The 19,634-nt window shown below is 39.4% G+C and overlaps 1 protein-coding gene across 3 annotated transcripts in view; it reads right to left on the bottom strand.

The window, feature by feature from the left end:
* Positions 1-3,517: 3,517 nt before the first annotated feature.
* LOC144476192 (ankyrin repeat and BTB/POZ domain-containing protein 2) overlaps positions 3,518-19,634 on the bottom strand; it is a 34,695-nt gene continuing 18,578 nt past the window's right edge. The window contains exons 1-13 of one of the 3 annotated variants that reach the window (XM_078192859.1): positions 13,568-14,364; positions 9,930-10,134; positions 9,227-9,472; positions 8,505-8,984; positions 7,924-8,254; positions 7,300-7,535; positions 7,013-7,215; positions 6,033-6,767; positions 5,693-5,961; positions 5,414-5,619; positions 5,005-5,298; positions 4,721-4,903; positions 3,518-4,644 (exon numbers count right to left, since the gene is read on the bottom strand). In XM_078192859.1, the coding sequence (XP_078048985.1) occupies positions 4,438-4,644; positions 4,721-4,903; positions 5,005-5,298; positions 5,414-5,619; positions 5,693-5,961; positions 6,033-6,767; positions 7,013-7,215; positions 7,300-7,535; positions 7,924-8,254; positions 8,505-8,984; positions 9,227-9,472; positions 9,930-10,134; positions 13,568-14,292 (4,320 nt within the window). In that variant the 5' untranslated portion in view covers positions 14,293-14,364 and the 3' untranslated portion in view covers positions 3,518-4,437. Of the gene's footprint in view, positions 4,645-4,720; positions 4,904-5,004; positions 5,299-5,413; positions 5,620-5,692; positions 5,962-6,032; positions 6,768-7,012; positions 7,216-7,299; positions 7,536-7,923; positions 8,255-8,504; positions 8,985-9,226; positions 9,473-9,929; positions 10,135-13,567; positions 14,365-19,634 lie in introns of those variants that run through there. The other 2 variants (XM_078192867.1, XM_078192876.1) reach the window with 2 other exon arrangements.

Raw genomic sequence — 19,634 nt, 5'->3', positions numbered from 1 at the left:
ATATATATATATATATATATATGTTTATGTTACTTTCTTTCTATAATCTGGGTTATGGAATTCAGATTGCCGTCAAATATAACAAGGGTATATTAATGTCTGTTTTATCGTTGTAGCAGACTTATGGTGACAGAACAATTTTATTTTCATTTTCTCACACAATTGGCACGATCTGGGAGTATCATAATCATTGTCACTTACGTTGAATTTGTAAATTCTCGTGCAAGAGATGGTGGATTATTTTAGTTGACATATATATGTATACATATACACATATATATATATATATACATATATACATATACATATATACATATATACATATACATATATAGACTATACATGTATATCTATGTATATGTACGTTATGTGTGTATATTACTTTCTTGACAAATTGTATAGCATTGTAATTGCACTAAGAGTTTAAATAATGAAGTTGAATTGAAATTGTTAATGTTATTTTGTAATTTAAAATTTTATGGCAATGTATATTATATGTTGAAGATGCATGTTAAAATTGTATGCTTTACTGTTCAGCTATAATCTGTAATCTATGTTTGATATTTGTAGCTCCAAGCCAGTGATTTATTCTAAGGAGATGACACATTCAATTGTTTCTGTATAATTATAATTGATGAAATAATTTTGAGATATCAAATTATTACAAGTATTTAATATAGATTAATCAATATTACTTCGGTTTTTTCAAATTGTGCTCTACTAAAAACTTGTTCCGTTCTTTTGCACGTGTTACATTCTTCACAAACAAATCTTCTTCAGCTGACAATTAAATAATTTAAAAAATATAGGAGAATCGCTAAAAATTGCAAATTTATACTTTTATTGTAAATAAAAGATTAGCTTGTGTTTACGAAAAAGGTATGTGACGACTGAAGAGCGTTAATTGTAACACGCATTGCTCATAATAACAATATCGCATAATGTAAAATAGATAGCTCATTTTTTTATATAATTTCATGTATGAATTTCTTAATTTCCACAGTTGTACATTTTTTTCTACGATTTATTGCAATTTGTCCTATACGTTAGTATCAGTTTATTGAAGTTACTGTATACGTGTGCAGCTGTTTTGTTTCCACTATTAAACGTTTCAAATATAGAACATCACCCTTTCCTATTGAATTTTTTCTTTGAAATGTATATTCTCTAATCTTAATAGTATAATTTATACTTCGTACGTTTTCTATGGAAGTGATTCTTTCATGCCTCTTGGCGGACGGGTACTAGATAAATTATCCACGTGACAGAACACAAAGAATGCCTACTGTAATAAATTGTTTAAGAAACAATTTTCAAGCTTAGATATTCTCCACAGTTTAGAGACTACTGCAATTTATATTGTATAGCGATAAAAATTCTTTCAAAGCGAAACAGTCGTGAACGCATATAATGATAGAAGAAATAAAGTTCTCCCTCTAGAACGTATATAATCGAACCGCATGTGTGGGAGACAATTATTTTGATAATTATCCTTTAATAGAATGATATGTTATTTAATGAGGATTGTTTATATGTCCGTTAAAGCTTTGCAAACTTTCTACTCGCCACAAGACAACCGGCAGATTGAGACAGCCATTTTCAGAGGATTAATCCGACTCTTATAAATGATTATTAGGCATTCCAAAATCGAAAAAAGTCCAATGATTACATTATTATTAAGGTTATAAACTTGAATATTGTATATACAACTAACCATTGACATTCTAAATAAATCACATTATATATAATATACTAATATTGTTAACAACGATAGCGTTATATATTCTGTATCTGTGGCAAATAGTTTTGTTAACGAAACTGATAAAGGAGCTGTACCTCGCGAAATAGTATTACGAATTATGATTTACATTTTTATTTGGTTTTCTTTTTTTGTAATGATGCGCATAGTTTGTAAAATTTTCGTGTCAGCCTAATTTATTCTAGAGCTCTCACCATCCGGGCATCTATGGGTACTGGCGATGGGTACAATAACGAGAGCCCTAATTCATTTGAATCAAGTTAAAATAGAAGAAGCAATACACTGTTCGACGAGTTGACAGTCAATAAATAATATTCAGAGTATCGCAATTAACGTAATTAATTAACTGTGCCATTTTTGAATCTATGGATGAGAAAAATATTTCTAATATCTTCACTTCGAAACTAGAAAAAACATAGACATTTTTTAAAATGTTAGTTGTGATACCTTGAACATACGTATCATAAAGCTTAATTTTTGCATGAGTTGTTCCGTTCATGTTCTAGAGTTTTTAATGAGTTAATACAAGTAGAATATGATTGTGATACAAAATCTTAATACTTCTAGTAATTCTACACAAGAAGAGATGTGTGATAAGAAATATAAATAAATTTTATTAAGATTCGGAGAACTAAAACAACCGTCGATCAAAGTTTTTATTATCACAATATTTATAAATTTTTTTGTCTGTAATCGTGATGTACAAAATTATGCTATCAATGCACTATCCCTTTATGCATTCAGCATAAACTGCTTTGCCTGTATTATATACAAAATGTATGTTCACGTTATACGTATATATTAGTAGTTTTCTATAGCTAAAGAAGAACTTATACATAGTACATATTATGCTGCATATTTTATGATGTTTCGTATAAATTTTCGTATTTACATGATCATTAAAAAATTTCTCGAAGAAGATACCCATTTTGTTGAAATTACACTTCTTGACGGTTATATATGCATGAGATTCATTTACAAGAATAATGTAGACAATACTTGTCTGTATATAGTCCAAACACTAGCTAATATACATTGATATTATGTCTTATACAATAGAATTTCGATTATCCAGCATGTTCTGATATGAGGCAATGCTGTATAGTCATAAATATGCCGGATAATTGGACTATACTTATACTTTCCTTTACTTCTTATACTTTTGAAATATACATTTTCCTTTATAATAATATCGACTAAAATATGATTCTTGGGGGATACAAGGATATTCTGAGGGACAGAATCTTCTCATTCTTTTACTTTCCTCCTGGAGAAGCTTAAATAACTTAGCGGCTAATAGCTCAAATTTCATATTTTTTATCTTAAACCGTTTGTAATAATACTGTATTTTGATTTTACATACCAACATGCCATAATCATGCTTATTTATAGTTAAAAAAAAAAGTAATAAAATTTATATAGAGAATATTGGATGATTTCTATCGATTTAAGGGTTAAAGAAATATTTTACGGGCATAGGAATGTTCAGGGGAATTTTCGACATCCATATTATGCCATACAAGTCTATTTATTATTGCAAATATAAAGAAAATCGAATATTTGTTACAGCCACAAGTGATTTCTGCTATAAGAAAAATACATTTGCGAGAAATAGCATGAAATCTGTCAATTTAAAGGACAAAAAACGTTTTGAAGGTACAGAAATGTTCAAAAGAATTTCTTGCATCTGAATAATGCAAAAACGGTTTATTTATTATTACAGATATTGAGAACAAATGAGTAGTTTTTGATATAAGATGTAGTATCAAATCTAGTACGATGGATTGCTAATTGGACAATAGCGGTGCTTTTTATGGCGAAATCAAAAAGCTCTGATTTGTGTCTGAACAGCACCAATGAGTAAATGGTAAAACGCTCAAACTATTAGTCAAACAGTAGCTCCTCTTATGGTGAGATGTAGAAGTTCAATTTAGTTAGCAGTTCCAGCATTTTACCATTTACTAATTGGCGCTCCATGCACCTTAAATAAACTTTTTATATTTTATCACAAGAGGTGCCACTATTTGGCTAACATTTGGGTGTTTTGCCGCTGTCTAATTGGCGTTGTATAGAGACCGAAAAAGCTTCTTGAGTCTGTCATAAACGTTATAATTATCGTATAAAAAGAGCAATAACTTTACAAAATTAATTTCAAAGTGAAAAATTATACTTTACGATAAATTTCTTCAAGTTTGTCAGTTAAGTTTACAATTAATAGATTTCATGCTACTATTACTGAATTATTTAGGTTTTTCCAAGAAGATAGGAAAGGGTCGAGGACATTTCTGCATCCTCAGAATGTTCTTTAGTCGTAAATTTTCCTAATAAAAGAGATTGAAACACAGAAAAATTCCAATTATCCGATATATTCTGAACCGAGACAGTGCCGAATAATTGTAAAACTATGTTATAAAATACTATACAACATGGAGAAAACAAATACATATTTTGTTTATGTGTAAGCATAAAGTTCTATGCACCCTTGAATATCGTAAATGATAATTATATACGATTTTACAAACGGATCAATGAACGTTCAGTCTTAATTGAATTACATATCATTCTTTTTCGTTAGTGGCGTCATTGAACATAATATATTAATGATCATTTTCAAAGCACATGAAATGAAACAATTTCTGTTTAATACTTTTACATCATAAGTAAGAACTAATGTACCTCTATGTTTTTATCTTATTCTGTTGCTGAGATCGTCTGGCCTTTATTCGCGCTTGTAAAGTAAGAAGGAGGCCTGCAAGAACATCGTGATTAGGTAGTTTTTTAGCAAAGAGGAGACGTTTCACAGAGTCGTCATAGGTCAACAATGCAACCATATTTTGCAAGAGGAATCCTTGGCAGTACTCTAAGAGCTGTGTTGCATTATATACCTGAAACATGTGAATTAAATTAGTATTGTAAAAAGTTTAAATTTTCATTAATTTTTGTAACTAAAGATTAGTCTACCTTCGCATGAATATACATGGAAACAATGTTGTCAAGATCAACCATGGAGGAACATTGAGCTTCGCAGTACCTAAGCAAACCATCGAGTTGAAAAAAGTTTGCGGCCGCCATCAGCTCCAACACATCACTCTGATTCACTTCTAATGTAGCGCATCCGCCATGATACAAAAATTCCATGACCATCTGCAAAGAGAAAAGTCATTTTCAAGGAAGGGATGCTCCAAGTAACATTTCGGTACTTATGTACTTTTCATTTTCATTGATTATATTAAATGTCTTTATACCTGAAAGATATGATACCGGATATCATTAATTTGTACAATAGGGGGATTTCCCTCGCATAGTTTCGAACTTAGCATGTTTCTAAATCTTGGCGACGACGTGACCAAAACGATTTTATGGCCATAGAAGACTCTACCTTCTACTCGAAACTGTACATCGCTTAGTTCTGGATTATTTACAAATTTAGGATCGATCCTTGATCCACTAGAAAGCGTGGTGTCCCTTATTGGTTTTATTGGTTCCCATCCAAAGCATGTGCAGAAAATATCGGCAAGAAGGAGCGTCGTCCCTTCCTTCTATACAAAAGATAAACATAATAGTGCGTGCAAGATATGTCAACTATTCTATGAAATAGCTTTTGTTACCTATTTTATGAAACTAAAATACTTTATTTGATTGAAAATGACCCACCTTGCTGTACCTAAAGATGTTGAATAATAATGGAAGACATTCTTGAACAAATTGCGTGGAGTAGTCATCGGGACACACTTGTAGAAAATCTTGAAGCAGCTGATCTATCACGGAATCTAATCTCATTTCGTGGGCCGTTGCAAGACTGTGCATCCAACAGTGTAATGTCCAACCGACTTTCACTCCACGAAGTTCCATGGTAATATCTGCGAAACAAATTAAAATTTTTAAAAATAGTTGAAATATACAGTAACCAGTACTGTAAATAATTCACTTTACCTAAATGATTACTTTCTGCACTGTGGTACATAGCTTCTTGCAAGGCTTTGGTCTGCACTTTGTTGAAAACTGGTTCCTTACCCTCTCTTCGATTGCCTCTTCCATCCACAGTTTGCTGTTGCGGATTTGTACACGCGCTTCCCTCTGCAAGGATCTCTTCCAATGATAATACTTCTTTTTCTCCTCGTTTTGTGGAGAAGTTTAGTGGATGAGACAACAACTGATGAAGACAACTTCTTTGACCGTGTGCTGTTGCCACTGATATTGCACTATGTACAATATCAGAAAAGTTACTAATAAAGTAAACCAATACGAACGTTTCTTTCTACTTAATACTTGCCTGTAGCAGCCGCGCTGAGCAGAACCAGAGTACGAAAACGAGTCTTTGATCAACGTCGACAAAAATGGTTGTGCACCATGAGCCAAAAGCAAAGCTACCATTTCGTTGTTTCCGGAAGCCGTAGCCGCTTGCAATGGCGTAACCGTACACTTGTCTTCGCTAAGTTTAGCACCACCTTCGACTGCAGCACCTCTCTCCAACAATATTCTCGCAATATTGCAATGTCCTAACAGGGCTGTGTAAGTCAACGCAGTCCAATGCTGAGTTTCAGCGTTAAACCCAGCTTGATTGCAACACATATTACTTGAAGCACTGCTAGAAGAGCCTGGCGAGCCAGATAATGAATTTGGTGATTGTATAATTTTTCCGGGACACAACATTGCTGACGGTGTCACCGGACTTCTGGTATTCGAGACATTTGGTACTGTTGACATTTTAGAAGGTGTATTGGCCAATTGACCAGTTGTTGGAGGTGGACTCTCTGTGTTTAAATCTGCTCCAGCGTCTAGTAAAGCTAATACTGCTGTTTCATCGCCATTGATGCACGCTATGATCAATGCAGTGAAGCCATTGTCGTTTACGGTGTTAATCTTGGTCGTTGGCAACAGGGGCATAGCTTGGGCGATTAGATCAGCTCGTCCACTAATTAGCAGTTTGAATGCCATGTCCATTGTGAGCAGACGCACGTACTCGGAGTCGTCGATTCGTTTGGAACAGACCGCTACTTCTTCAAAGCTGTAGGGTAGACGTTCCATGAATAAAAGATAATGTAACTCTTGATACTATCTCATTAATAAAGTCCTGTTTTTGTGGGCTACAGATAATGTACTGTACCTAAGGATCTTTTAATCATATTCATTTTAATAGTAATCTCATAAGAAAATTATATTACAAAGTTACACGTTTTAACAAATCTCGAAAACAATGCTTTCTAAAGAAGTACAATAATAAACGCTGTAACAAAGTCGATGGTATTTTACCATATGGGTCTGACGGGACAGTCGACGCCGGGCAACAGCAACCTGGCAGCTTGATTAATATCATCCTGATCTACAACGAGTCCGTGCCTATGTTCTGCATGAGCAGTCGCAACACGGAGCCATTCGACCAAAGGAGGAAGAACAACATAAGCTCGCTCGTAAGCTAACTCTTGTATACCAGAACCCCGTTCCCCGTGTTCCAGCTACAAAGAACGTTTCTTTGTCAGATTATGGCATAGAATGATCGTACCGTTTAACTGTAGCAATGAATTATATAGCGATCAGACCTGCGAACACCTCATGTAATAGAACAATGCGTTCAATGCCTTGCCAGTTAGGGGAATAGGCGAACGTCCCGCTTGGGCTACTTTCGAAATCAGATCTATCAGCTCCGACATCGATCCCACACAGGTGGTCAGCAGCGACGGTTCCAACGCAGAACCTGCTGCGTCTCTTCCGCTCCGGGATGATGATGATGAGTTTAAGGAACTCACACTAGCCCATCGAGGCATTGCCAGTGCACCTGTACACAAATATCCAGATCAGATCAATGTCTCCTACAATTACTTTTAAACAAATTTTAGAACATTGTGGTTGTGTTCATTTTAAAAGGTGAAAATTTTCCCTTTAAAGTTACTTTTACAGTATTTTAAGATATAATACTTGTTGAGGTTCTCATGTTGACAAAAACAAATTTTTCGTATGTCACTAGTTTCAAGATGACACGAAGGTCATCGACATTTTCTCCAGAAACCCAGAGTACTTTTTTTTTTAATCAATGGTGTTGTAAAGTAATTTGGTTTTGCCACGGCAGATATTATCTTCCCATCAACGAAATGGCATATCATTTTTCAGTGAAGTAAACTAATTTCTTCGTAACTTCATTTATGAACCTAACGATATAATTCTACCTGACGCTGTCCGTCCAGCATTCAGATGCGCATACGGCTGAAGAAGGCCCCATAAATCTCCGCTGTTCGCAATGGCGTGCTCCAACATGGTTGCCGTTAAAGTTGTGTGCGGGTCAGTCGGTATGCATTGTAACAGTATTTCCTCGAGTAGATTTTCGATCCCAGCAGTCAAATATATGGCTGCGTACTCGTGTATCATTCTTCCTAACCGGACGTCGGACATCCAGCGGAGGAAACGTCCCACTGGCAATTGTAATCCTGATCGGGACGCTTTTGATTGTTTTAATTGGTCACCGGAGACTGCAAACATGGCTGCGGCTCGCAAGCAGGCCTACAAAACAATTTACAAGGTGTCAATTGATAATAATGCTTGAGCTTTACTGACAAGTGCACTGACTTAAGATATTTATCGTTACCTTTCAGGAAAAGTCCACTAACGTAAGACATGTGAACTTTGAGAGCAAATGATTAAAATTATAATATATATTGCATCCGTAATCAATAAACTGTGAATCTTTATACAAATTCGCAAAGACAGGTTTATACTAGTATATTAATTCTTGTTGATCTCCATGACATACCTTGGTGCAAGAATCAGCCAATGCAGGACACAGAACAATTTTGAACGCGCTGTACACCTCATGCTTGCTGCAGAGGCCAACAGGTTTGGCCAGTCGTTGAGTTTCTCTGCCAATTCTGACCAAGGCCCGTTGCAACAGGTAAGACAACCGCGGTATGGTCTCCATGGACACTTGGTCCATGTGTTCCCTGGTTCTGCCATTCTGCAACACTCTGAGAACATCGTGGTGGGTCCAAGGCAACTGCTGCAGCTCTACCAGTCTGTTATGCGAGTCCACCCAGACGAATTCATCAGCGCTAGTCACATTGGTGTTGATGGTCTCCAAACTAGAATGCCGCATCAGCCTCCTTACGGCTGGCTCTGAGCTCTCGGAGCCGCTCAAGGAGGAGTAAGTAGAGGACGACTTATGGGAGCGCATCGTTAGCTGCTGGATCGCTAGCTTGATGTCCTCTAAGCCTGAGCCTGACCATGGCACCTGCAACTATCACCGTATGTTTCCGTTTAAATCCATTTAAACAATGACACTATTACAAACTGGCATTTTACTGGGTCCTAAATTTACTGGGGAAGAGTTCTTGTACTTCTGATAGTTTTGATTTTCTTCAAAATTTTTCCATAATTTGAATAAATTAATAGCAGAAAAATGTACAGATGAACGTCTGCTTGTGAAAAGTGTTGCAATTCGAAGGAAAATAAAAATGTGCTTGAAAGAGACGAGGATACCTTGGCAGGCGTGGCTCTATGTCTATTGCGGTTCTGTCCGGATCTACTTCTGCCATTTCTCTGGGTAACCGAGGCCGATAGGCGATCGTCTTCGGGCACAGAGTTCAGCTGCTGAGGACTATGTGTCCTGTGGTGACGATGCGGAGGCGAACTGCTACTCGTGTGACCGCCTGTGTCCGACATGCTCGCGTGCCCGGAAGATCGATTCTCATCCGATGAGCTGTTACCTGTGCATTCTGGTCGCCTCTATAAAAGACAACACGATTTATCATCAGTTACCAAATTCTCTACTACAGCAATTGTCTCATAATAATATAAGTATCTATTTAGTCATTAGATGCTGGTTTACTTCTTATAAAATACTAGGTGGGACCAAGAAATGTTATTCCACCTTGAGGTTGTACAATTCATTATTAAACTATGGATTTTATGTATTTATAACACATGTGAGTAGGCCGAATACTCTCGAATAAATGCGGGGAAATATTTAACAACGCTTACCGATTGTTTTCAAATGATTGGGAATATTAAGAATAAAAATAAATATTAACTCAATCTCTGCTTGCTGCAATCGAGCTGGGACATTTTCAAACATTGTCAAAGGCAATTAATGTATTTGGATTGGTTAATAAGGTATTGCGTTTTTTTCTGTATTACTATTTGGAAGAAAACGCAATGACTTATTGGCTGATCCAACAAATACCTGAAGCGCACGGATCTCGTGCAAGCTAAGGTGATGGTGTTGAGAGTGATGAGGGTGTTGAGGGGTTGGCGTAGGAGCCACGCTGTCCGTGTCCCTTTCCGCCACCATGTGGACCGTGTTATGGACACCATTCTTYGGCGAACTTTCCGTGAAGTCCTTCGTGTAGGGGGGACAATATAGATCGCGTCCATTGCTACCCCCTGGCCTAAAACAAGAATTCATTTCGTTCGTTCAAGTTTGTGCAAAAATTCTGAAAAAATGTTACACTTGTCAGACATTCRTACACACATTACAAATTTTCTCAAATTTTTCGGGTTAACAAAATTTACTTTGTCTACGAGGGCAGGGAAAACTGTCTCACATGAGTCTATTTTTTTCTGTGTAATTACTAAACGGCGTATTTTTGTGCAAAATAAAAATTGTCTCCAACAATTGCAAGGAATAAATACCAAGTAGTAACTGTATTCTTTCATTAATTATCTTAACACGTTCACGCCGGGGCGAAATCTACGTCTTTTCGCGTGAGGCTTATCTCCAAATAATAATAAATAGTCAAGTGTGACCCACCGGTGGATCACGCCGGCGTGAACGTGTTAATAGAGTAGAAGTAATACATCGGCGTTATAAAATGCCTTTTAATTTGTAGACTGTTTTATATTGCAACTACCCAATTTTTCCCTGAATGCATAATATTCGCGATCTAGTAATTGCAAGCAAAAATTCTGAAGAAAAATCTGGCGATGGAAAGATGTTGTTACACACATGGAGGAATATTTTCAAATTTTTAGACTCAAGATTCTAGTTGCAAACGACTAATGACAGTGAAATATTGGCAAATGTTTCATGTTGACGATAAGTTTGACATAAAATCGATCTCTTTAACTTTAAGAGGGTCGTTCCATTGAGCTAATTTAACTAATTGTCGGTAATGTTATTTGCGGTTGATTTGAGGATCGTTTCGAGCTACTATATCCCTGACCGACAAGATGTAAAGCGAGTGTCGTCATCGGTTGCTCGAAATGAACAAGGCGGCGAATGTATTTTTCATGGACGTGGAGGACGATGAGGGATCGATCTGAGGGAATTCGGCCCTCCCGAGATCGTCGAATAAACGATACTTGATACCCCGGTCGGTTCGGTTTCACGTTAATTGCCCACCAAATAATTCCGCCGACTCGCTTTCGATCCTTTCTTTTCGACTGTGTCTCGTGAAAGCGAGCACATAATAAGGAATCCGTTCCCAGAGGCTCGTATTCCGTTAGAACACCGGCCCCGAGGAAAGTTATGTTCCCGTGGACTCGTAATTCATCGGGCAGCAACAGCAAAATGGAAGAAGGAAAACGGAGGCTCGACCGGACCCTTCGAGTATTTGTATAAACATCCTCATTTACATCGACGAATTCCAATTGCGCTAAACTCTCATTTATACCTCGTTTCTCATGTCTGTTTTATTCCCCTCGAATTGTTGCAATGGACATAATACGAGGGATAGAGGTAGCAAAGGTAACCCACGCAAGGCAGTGGCTGAAACTCGGAATTGACATAAGCATGTGAAAACTGCCCACTGTCGGAGTATTAATAAAACGACATGCAGAGACGTACAAGAGCTAGGGCAGAAACGATAACTTCGTTAGCGCCATCGTAATCAGATCAATTACTCGGTTTTCGTGGAATGTTCGCCGAACCAAAGATTTCGATCTCCACGCTTCAGGGATCAATTCCGAAACTGTATTATTCGTAGCTCGATTTTAGAAACTCGATTTCTAATCTAACATTGATTACCGTTCACTGTGTGCTGGTGGACTGTGAATCCTTATGCAAAGTAATCTGCAAGAGACGTTTATCTCTCCTTAACAGTTTTAAGAACTTGAAAATTCCACTCAGATTACACTGCCGATTTCTTCTAGTTTTTCAGGTAAACATAAAATCCGCGATCTATTTTCACTTTCTCCAGCAACTATAACGACGAATAGTTTGACAATCGATGCGACTGCCTCGAAGTCAAATAATTTTAGCGACAGGTGTTACCAATCAGGTGGTTCAGGTGCGAACCCGTCGATTTCCTGATTCACCGAGCGAATCGGTTTCCAAACAAGGAACGTTAGCGATCCGGTATCGCCGTGAAAAATCGTCGGGCCTCCCGGGCGTGGGGCCGCTCGGGGCCCGGTTTCTCGCGGTGGTATCCTTTAATTTTGCAGGACCCGGCCGCGGCCGGTTACATAACGCCGCAAAGGATTGCATGCAAACGCGGTTCTACCGTGCAAATTAACAGTAGGCGTACGAAACGTAATGAGATTCACGTGATCGATAAGCGTCGAAGGGGAGGCGTAATCGTGATCCACGTGTGCCGCTCCGTGGATCTTGATCGGCCCACTCTGTTTCCGGCGATTCGAAACATTCTCCGAAAAATCTTGAAACGCTTCCATTCCATTCCAAATATTGTCGACAAGTCCCGTGTCATGTTCTCAATTTACAAAAATCGTGCTCATTTCTCGATTTCTGAATCATCTGTTCAATTTACGATCTCGAAACAATTCTATACATTCGCGGCTGCAGGACTTTGCTTTCATAGCGACACCCACGATTTTATGTAATTTGCAAAATTACAAATAGGTATACGCTAATCCCGAATGGTGTTGCCGAATAGAGACCAGGTTAGTTGCAGATTCTTGTGCAAAATAAAAATTGTCTGCACCAGTTGAAAGATATATGAGGCAAATAATAATTTATTTTTAAACGATGTCAATGAGTCGAAAAGGATTTAAATCCTTGAATGTTTTCGACTTGATATATTAACTACTACGGTAAATTCATAAAATTAGCAGTGCAGTTAGTAAACTGTGGACCTTTATTTAACATTTCTTTCTTTCTTTAATCATTTTAATGAGTTGACAGCAATGAAATAATATTGAGAATTGTTCAAATGTCTTTCCCAGTTTGTATTTGATGTGCTCATCTGTCTCATAAATGTATAGAATCCGCGATCTAGGAATTACAATAGCGAACGAAAGGAATGAAACCGTATCTTAAAATGGATGCAGGCGATATCTATATTCCGCATAAAGACAGCAGTAGGTAATAGTAACTTGAACAATATCTGTTAAAAATTCTTGAAGAAGCTACGTGGTTCTGTAACAAGTTCGATCGAGGACCTGTGACACCTAGGAAAAAACGTACAATTACACGAATTTCAAACGATAGTTCAGATGAATTTTCAGTTATGTTCTCGTGGAACTATTTCGATGGAACTTAGTTGGAACAAGTTGGAACTTTGGAAAGATTAAACAGAATCGACCTTTGACATCATAAGGTTTACAAGATACAAAGGGAAAACTTCAGATGAATTTTAATCTTACTTAGTTTAAATGAAAACTGGAAGTGTCTACTTTAAGATGGAGTAGATTAGGTTGAAATTATATAATAAGTTCTTTTGTGTCAACGACTGAAATATTACCTTACGAGAAAACGCGAACGGATTTATTATTACACAATCTAATATCGTCAATGCAATTCGACACAACGCTCGCTGATTCCACCGAGAACCAGTTGGAATCGGTTCGTGGCGAAGCATGGATCTCGACCGTAATCCCACTAATTTTTCATCGACGCGGGCAAAGAACAACGCGAGCGTGATTTACCCCCTCAGGCGCCATTGCTGCACAAAGCTCCAGTCCGCCTTGAACCCGGTGTTGTCCCCCGGCAAGGACCAATAGTCCTCGACCTGGCTCTCGTCCTCCTCGATTCTCAGCACGTCCTCCCTGCTGGGGCTGACGTTCACCACGATTTCGTGCGTGACCTTGGCGTCCTCGTTCTCCACCAGGCTGACCGTGGATCGTTGCCTCTCGATCCTATTCCTCGCGAACCGTTTCTCATCCTCCGTTCGCCCGTCCGGATCCTCCTCTCCGTCCCTCTCGATCATCCTCTTGTCCTCTTTAACGACGAGGACCGGCTGCTGTTGGTGCTGTTGCTGAACGTTTTCCGTCTGGATCGCCGCTCTTTTATTATTCTCCCTCTGCCGCTGGCTCGAATCCCCGAAGTAAATCACCGTCTTGTGTGCGACGTCTTTGTCCGTCCTCCTGGGACCGTTGCCGGCCACTGCCAGGCCCGTTTCCGGCCCCGGGCTCTTGTCCTCCAGCGTGGCGCTATCTTCGTAGCCAGCGAACCTCGGATCCTCCGTTTCCAGCCACTCCTTCGACGGTGTTCTCGCTCGGAACGGCAAGCCTCGCCGGAGGATGAAGTTCACCGTGTCTCGTCGGCCCGGAGGACTCCCTGATCCTTGAACCGGCATCCTGCAGCCTTTCAGCTCGCGACACAGCATGCAGCTGCAGTCTCCGTCGCAGGAGCCAACAGCGATCGACGGCATCTCATCCGACGATCATCGTCGATGCGACTTCGACGGTGGTTTCGGTACGAGTGTTCGACGGGAAGAGGAAGTCTCGATGACTGTGCGCCAATTTCGGCGCCGGAAGAACAGTCATTCACTCGAGGATGCGGCTCAAGCTGTAAGCTGTTTTATCTGACCGCATGTCCGGTCTCTAGTTCGAGGAAATTCCCGGACTCCGGGCAGGAAGAAGATGACTACTCGGCCGTTGTGCTAGTTTAGATTACCGAACGGTGCGCTTGATTATATTGCCGTAAGCGATGATTTAGCTGTTTGATGATCCTTTCGTGATCCGTTTGTTCAACGGTAGGAAGACACATTCTTTACTGCTTTAGATAGAAAATTGTTCAGTTTGAAACAGTTATCTTGACTTCTTCTCTTCATTCCGTTGATTCTTGATGCCAGACTGTGAAGAGGTAGGCCAAGAGAAGAGCAAGAGATGCTTTAATCCGATTAACAGTCTTCAATCATTCTTCTATTGGAGAATGAAAGACAGAGTTTTTTCACCTTAGATTTCCAAGAATCGAACTGAAGAAAAAAATACAGGTCGTTTCACTATAGCTCCATTTTAAGACACGGTTGCGTTTCACTAACCGCACGAGCTCTTTCAAAATGGTACAATTTCCATAAACAGCAGATTTACATAGTGCTATTTGTTCATGTATCTTGTTCACCAATTTTCTCTAGGACACCACAGGGTTCGCGTCGATTTTGAATTTTTTCAAGAACATCGGAGTTCCAAACAATTAGGCGCACTTTCTCACTTGTCCCAGTGCTTCGAGAAATTACATGTTTTTCTTCACGGACATCGTAGCTTCCAGATCACATGTATTTGCTCGGAGTCATCGATGCACCGATTTCAAGCTCTCCGACGATCGTCACCGACGTGCAACGACGTTTTCTGATGGACACCGTAAGGATACTCGGAGATCGATCACTTTCAGAGTAGTTCGACACGAGTCAGGCGCGAGCATAGCTCGGGCCACGCGACTGGATCGTCGGTATACATAGCGATCGCTGCACAGGTGAAACGTGCACTTCCTCCGCGCGCAGACCGCAGAAGCGTCGGCGAATAGAAGACCGCTGCTTGTATCACTTTCCTTTCGTTGCTCCTCTTTTCACCCGGCCGCGGTCAAACGAGCGGCGAGCTTATCGCGTGTGAATCCACCTTTTCCAGCACCCGAACGCACATCGGCCGACCATTCTGTCCCACCCGTCCACGAATACCGTCGAATACGTAATGCATGCTGGACAACGAGTAACTAAAGGGTAGACTGTGGATTTTATGCATTTACGATAGATGTAGGTTAGCAAAAATAGAATCGTCCAGGGATCAAGAGAATTATAAAGAAAATATCTTATTGGAAACTCGAGAAGGGTATTAAGCAAAGAACGAAATTTCTATTTTGTTCCAGTTTGTTGCAACTTCAGAAGAAAGTTTCCATTTTGCGTAAAAATCTGCAGTCTACTAAGGGTTACCACTGACCTAGAACAGTTTTCACCGGTTCGAGTAACACTCGTATTACATTGTTTCGTAAGAGGAATGGGTTCGATTATTGGTTTAGATTAATTAGTTTAGTATCATTCAGCGAGACATCGATTCTTCCAGTCAATTTGACACATTTGTTTTCAATTTTGAAACAATCGCATGTCCTATCAGTGATAGCTTAATTTTAAGTTTAACCCCGAGCACTATAATGATGAATCGGACTCGTGTCGAGATACTAATCGATATAACACTGGAACAAATCGTAGTGCAAGGGGTTAAGTTTACATCATTTTTTCGGGATTCGAGACAGAGTTTAGAAATGTAATGATTTATGGTTCTATAAAAATTGATGGTTTTCTACTGCGACAATTTGACTTTAAGAATCATTAGTTCAGTTTTGATGCAAAATTGTTATAGACTAATGATATCAGAGACATACTTTTCGATTCGTTGTTTAACGTAAATGTTTTTAGTCTAGTCTATAATTCTAATTGTCTATACTTCCGTCCTTTACGTTCATCTAATTATGAAATGTTCAACACTCGAACAGTTCGATAGTTATTAATAGACCGCGGATTTTATGCATTTACGACAGAAATCTGTAGCTGAAATAGAAAATTGTGAAGACGTGAAAAGAATTTAATAATACAGTTATATTATTTTCATATAATTTCTCACAATCGTCTCGAAACATTTTTATTTTGCATAAAAATCCTCGGTCTAGTTAGTTTTTAATTTTATTCGTCCCGCACGTTAAACAATAAAATAAGCAAGTTATTATTAAGGAAAATCAAATCGACCATATTGTATGGAAATAATAAGGTCGCTCTTTTATTGTACATTAATTGCTAGTTTTAGGCATTGGCCGATTCGAACAATGACTATACTAAATTGTGACAAGGAGTGGTATCATTTCGAAGTACCATAACTAAAAGCGAACTATGACTGATCGTAAAGGTCCGCTCGGTAAATTACGCAAGGCAATTTTCTTAGTTAACAACGTGTTAAATCGTTCCAGTGTTTAATGCGATAATTACTGGCACGGCATTTTTCTCACCCCGAGTTTCCCTTCCAACGAACTAGATGGATTACCAGAAGCTATCAGCGCGATTTGCCTGTAGGGACAGCGGTAAAGAGGCGTTTACTCGCGCGACGGGGTCCAAAGATAGAACACGCGGGAGGGCAATTACGCGCTCGCGGAGCTGATTGTGAGTACGCGCGCGACTTTCACCGTTCCGGGCTGCGTAAAATTGATTCCGAAACGAGTAGTGTGCCTCTGATACATTGCTGATGCCTGCTGCGTTGCAGTCCAGATAACCGATTCGATAATTTCTGCCTGAAACGGAGACTTGCTGCGGCAGCTGCGCCCGAAGGCCTTAGCGAATGCTATACATAGATTCTTGAGAATTTATTCGCCACATTCGTTAAGCTTTATTATAGGTGAACTATATTTTTCAAGTTTGTTAGTTTCGTTGGTAAATGGACTGTGGATTTTTCGCGCTTAATAAGAAGCGTCTGAATTCGTTAAAAAAATCATGGGCCCAAAAAATACTGTTTTATATTCTTCCTTTAATAATTCTAATTATTTTAAGTTCTTTCTTCAATAGTTTAAAGTCATTTTCATTCTGCCTTGAACCATTTAAATTCTCTAAAATCCCTTAAAATTCCCCGCTTAATAATTTGGGAAAACTGAAAATGATTGATCAGTGTTCTTAAATCCAGTTATTCATTGCCTCATTCGCAAAATCCACAGCTCATTAAATAATGACGATAAGACCGCGTCGATCAACAATAAATACACTGCTTTGAATACCGATTGATCGATTCGATGGTTTTGTTAACTTGCAGCGAAATACATCCACGAAAATAATCGTTTACTTCTGTCAGCCACCGCCAATCAGGTACCAATTAAAAACCTGCGTCGTAATCAACGAAAGGTAGCACACTCGCACTTTCGAAGCACAATCTCGAAGAACTGAGATCACTATGGCGGACGACGAAGTAGCTTGCGCAAAACTCAAACGGAAACGGTCCTCCGGAGGAGTTCACGCGATCCTCTCTGGAATTGCAAGGTCGGTCGCATAATAACAAGGATGTCGCGCTCGCAAGGAAGGATGTCAGGGAGTGCGCGACGTGCCGTGCCACTTTGATCCGCGATTCGAGCGTCGTGTCTCGTTTCCTTGTTCCTCGGCAGGACCGAGTTTAAGTGTCGGCTACGACACCGTAAACTGTTATGCTCTTTTCACCGGCCCGGCCAGGAAACGGGAGTGCGCGAAACGAGCTGTGTCTGTCTCTCGCCGGGGCCCCACCACCTATGCCAGTGTCCGCGGTTTATTCGGGGGAAGAACTTCCGCCGACCATCCTACTTCCTATGAACGTCGCCGCCCTAACCGGGGCCCCGTGACGATGACGATCCCAGAGGACTTCCAGGTCGCCTAACTTGCTGAACTTTGATCCAACCGAAACCTTGGACTTGCTATTGTGGCGAACCTTGGAATCGCCGTCCAGAAATAGTTGTTCAAGGACCTTTTAATAATTTTGAGCAATGTAGAATTTTTACTTTGACTCAAGTGATTCTTGAAGTGTTCGAGTCCCGCGGTTCGAGCGCGCGTTGAGTAGCAAAGTGAGAACACTTTCGATCAATAGAGAACATTTTGTATGAATTTGAACAGTTCGAATTATTGCGAAATTTAACACTAAATATATCGATCAGTGAAAGAGATTCACGCAAGTTGTTCTTTAACTTTAACAAAGTTGAATTTATTTGGACTGACTAAACGATTCTATAACAATGTATGCTCGAATTAAAAAATCTGCTCAATCATTTTCTATATAAGAATGTTTATAATATTAACAGTCTTAAAATAAAAAATGTGCAACCGGTCAAAATGACTGTCATGGTAGGTTCAGTGCTAAACTCGAATTTGTATTGCAAACTGTTTTTGAAAACAGATTGAGAACTCGGAACCTATTGCAGAAATAAAGATTGAATTTGCACTTGTGTGCTTCGAATCTGAACAATTTGACTTACTAAAAAATTAGAAACCGAGTATCGGAGTCGGCATAGAATGGTAATGCCAGTTTATCTTTGTAAGCTCGTGCTGAACGCGCGAATCGTCGGAAACGCGGCCTAAGCGTGAACCGAACAGAACGATGAATGTAGGGTTTGAAAAAATACACACAATTTGCACGAGGCACGCAGAGAAAATAGCGAATGAAAGCAGCCGGTGTCACCGTTTCCCGGTGCACGTCCTCACAAAGGTGAGGAGGATTCTCAGGAGTTTTCTATCCAGTAATTAACGAACGAAGGTGCAGGGCGCACAATGCGGAAGCCAGACACAATTAACTAGGCCAGCCCGATACCAAAGCCAGTCCGTTAAAGATTAAAAACGACGGTTCCACGGTTTAAAAAATCGCAGCACCGGCCTCTCTACGGTCGATAAAATCCGCGCCGATAGGAATGATACTCGGGACCGTTCTAATTGATCACGAATCGACGCGGTTCTCGTTCGAACATGCCGTGCGATAAATTCGCGTGAAAGTCATAGGCAATTTTACTCATAGGCGGGGAAACCGGTCTACGCCGATTTTTCCCCGTTTTCCCACCCCTTCGCGAGCCGACCGGCTGCCTGGGCAACGAGCCATTGTCCTTAAAGTATGCGCAAAAATAGTGCATCCACTTGTGCTTGTTAAACAAAGTCTGCGGAACATGTGTATCTGGAACAGTGTCGACGAAAAAGTATCTACCAATAATATACTTCAAATAATGTCTACTGAAAATGTATTTCAAATATTTCCTACTACTGTTTATACACTGTCTATCAATAATGCATTT

This window comes from Augochlora pura, chromosome 2, assembly GCF_028453695.1.
Source record: "Augochlora pura isolate Apur16 chromosome 2, APUR_v2.2.1, whole genome shotgun sequence".
Classification (NCBI taxonomy): domain Eukaryota; kingdom Metazoa; phylum Arthropoda; class Insecta; order Hymenoptera; family Halictidae; genus Augochlora; species Augochlora pura.
This window is presented reverse-complemented; position numbering and strand designations above follow the sequence as displayed.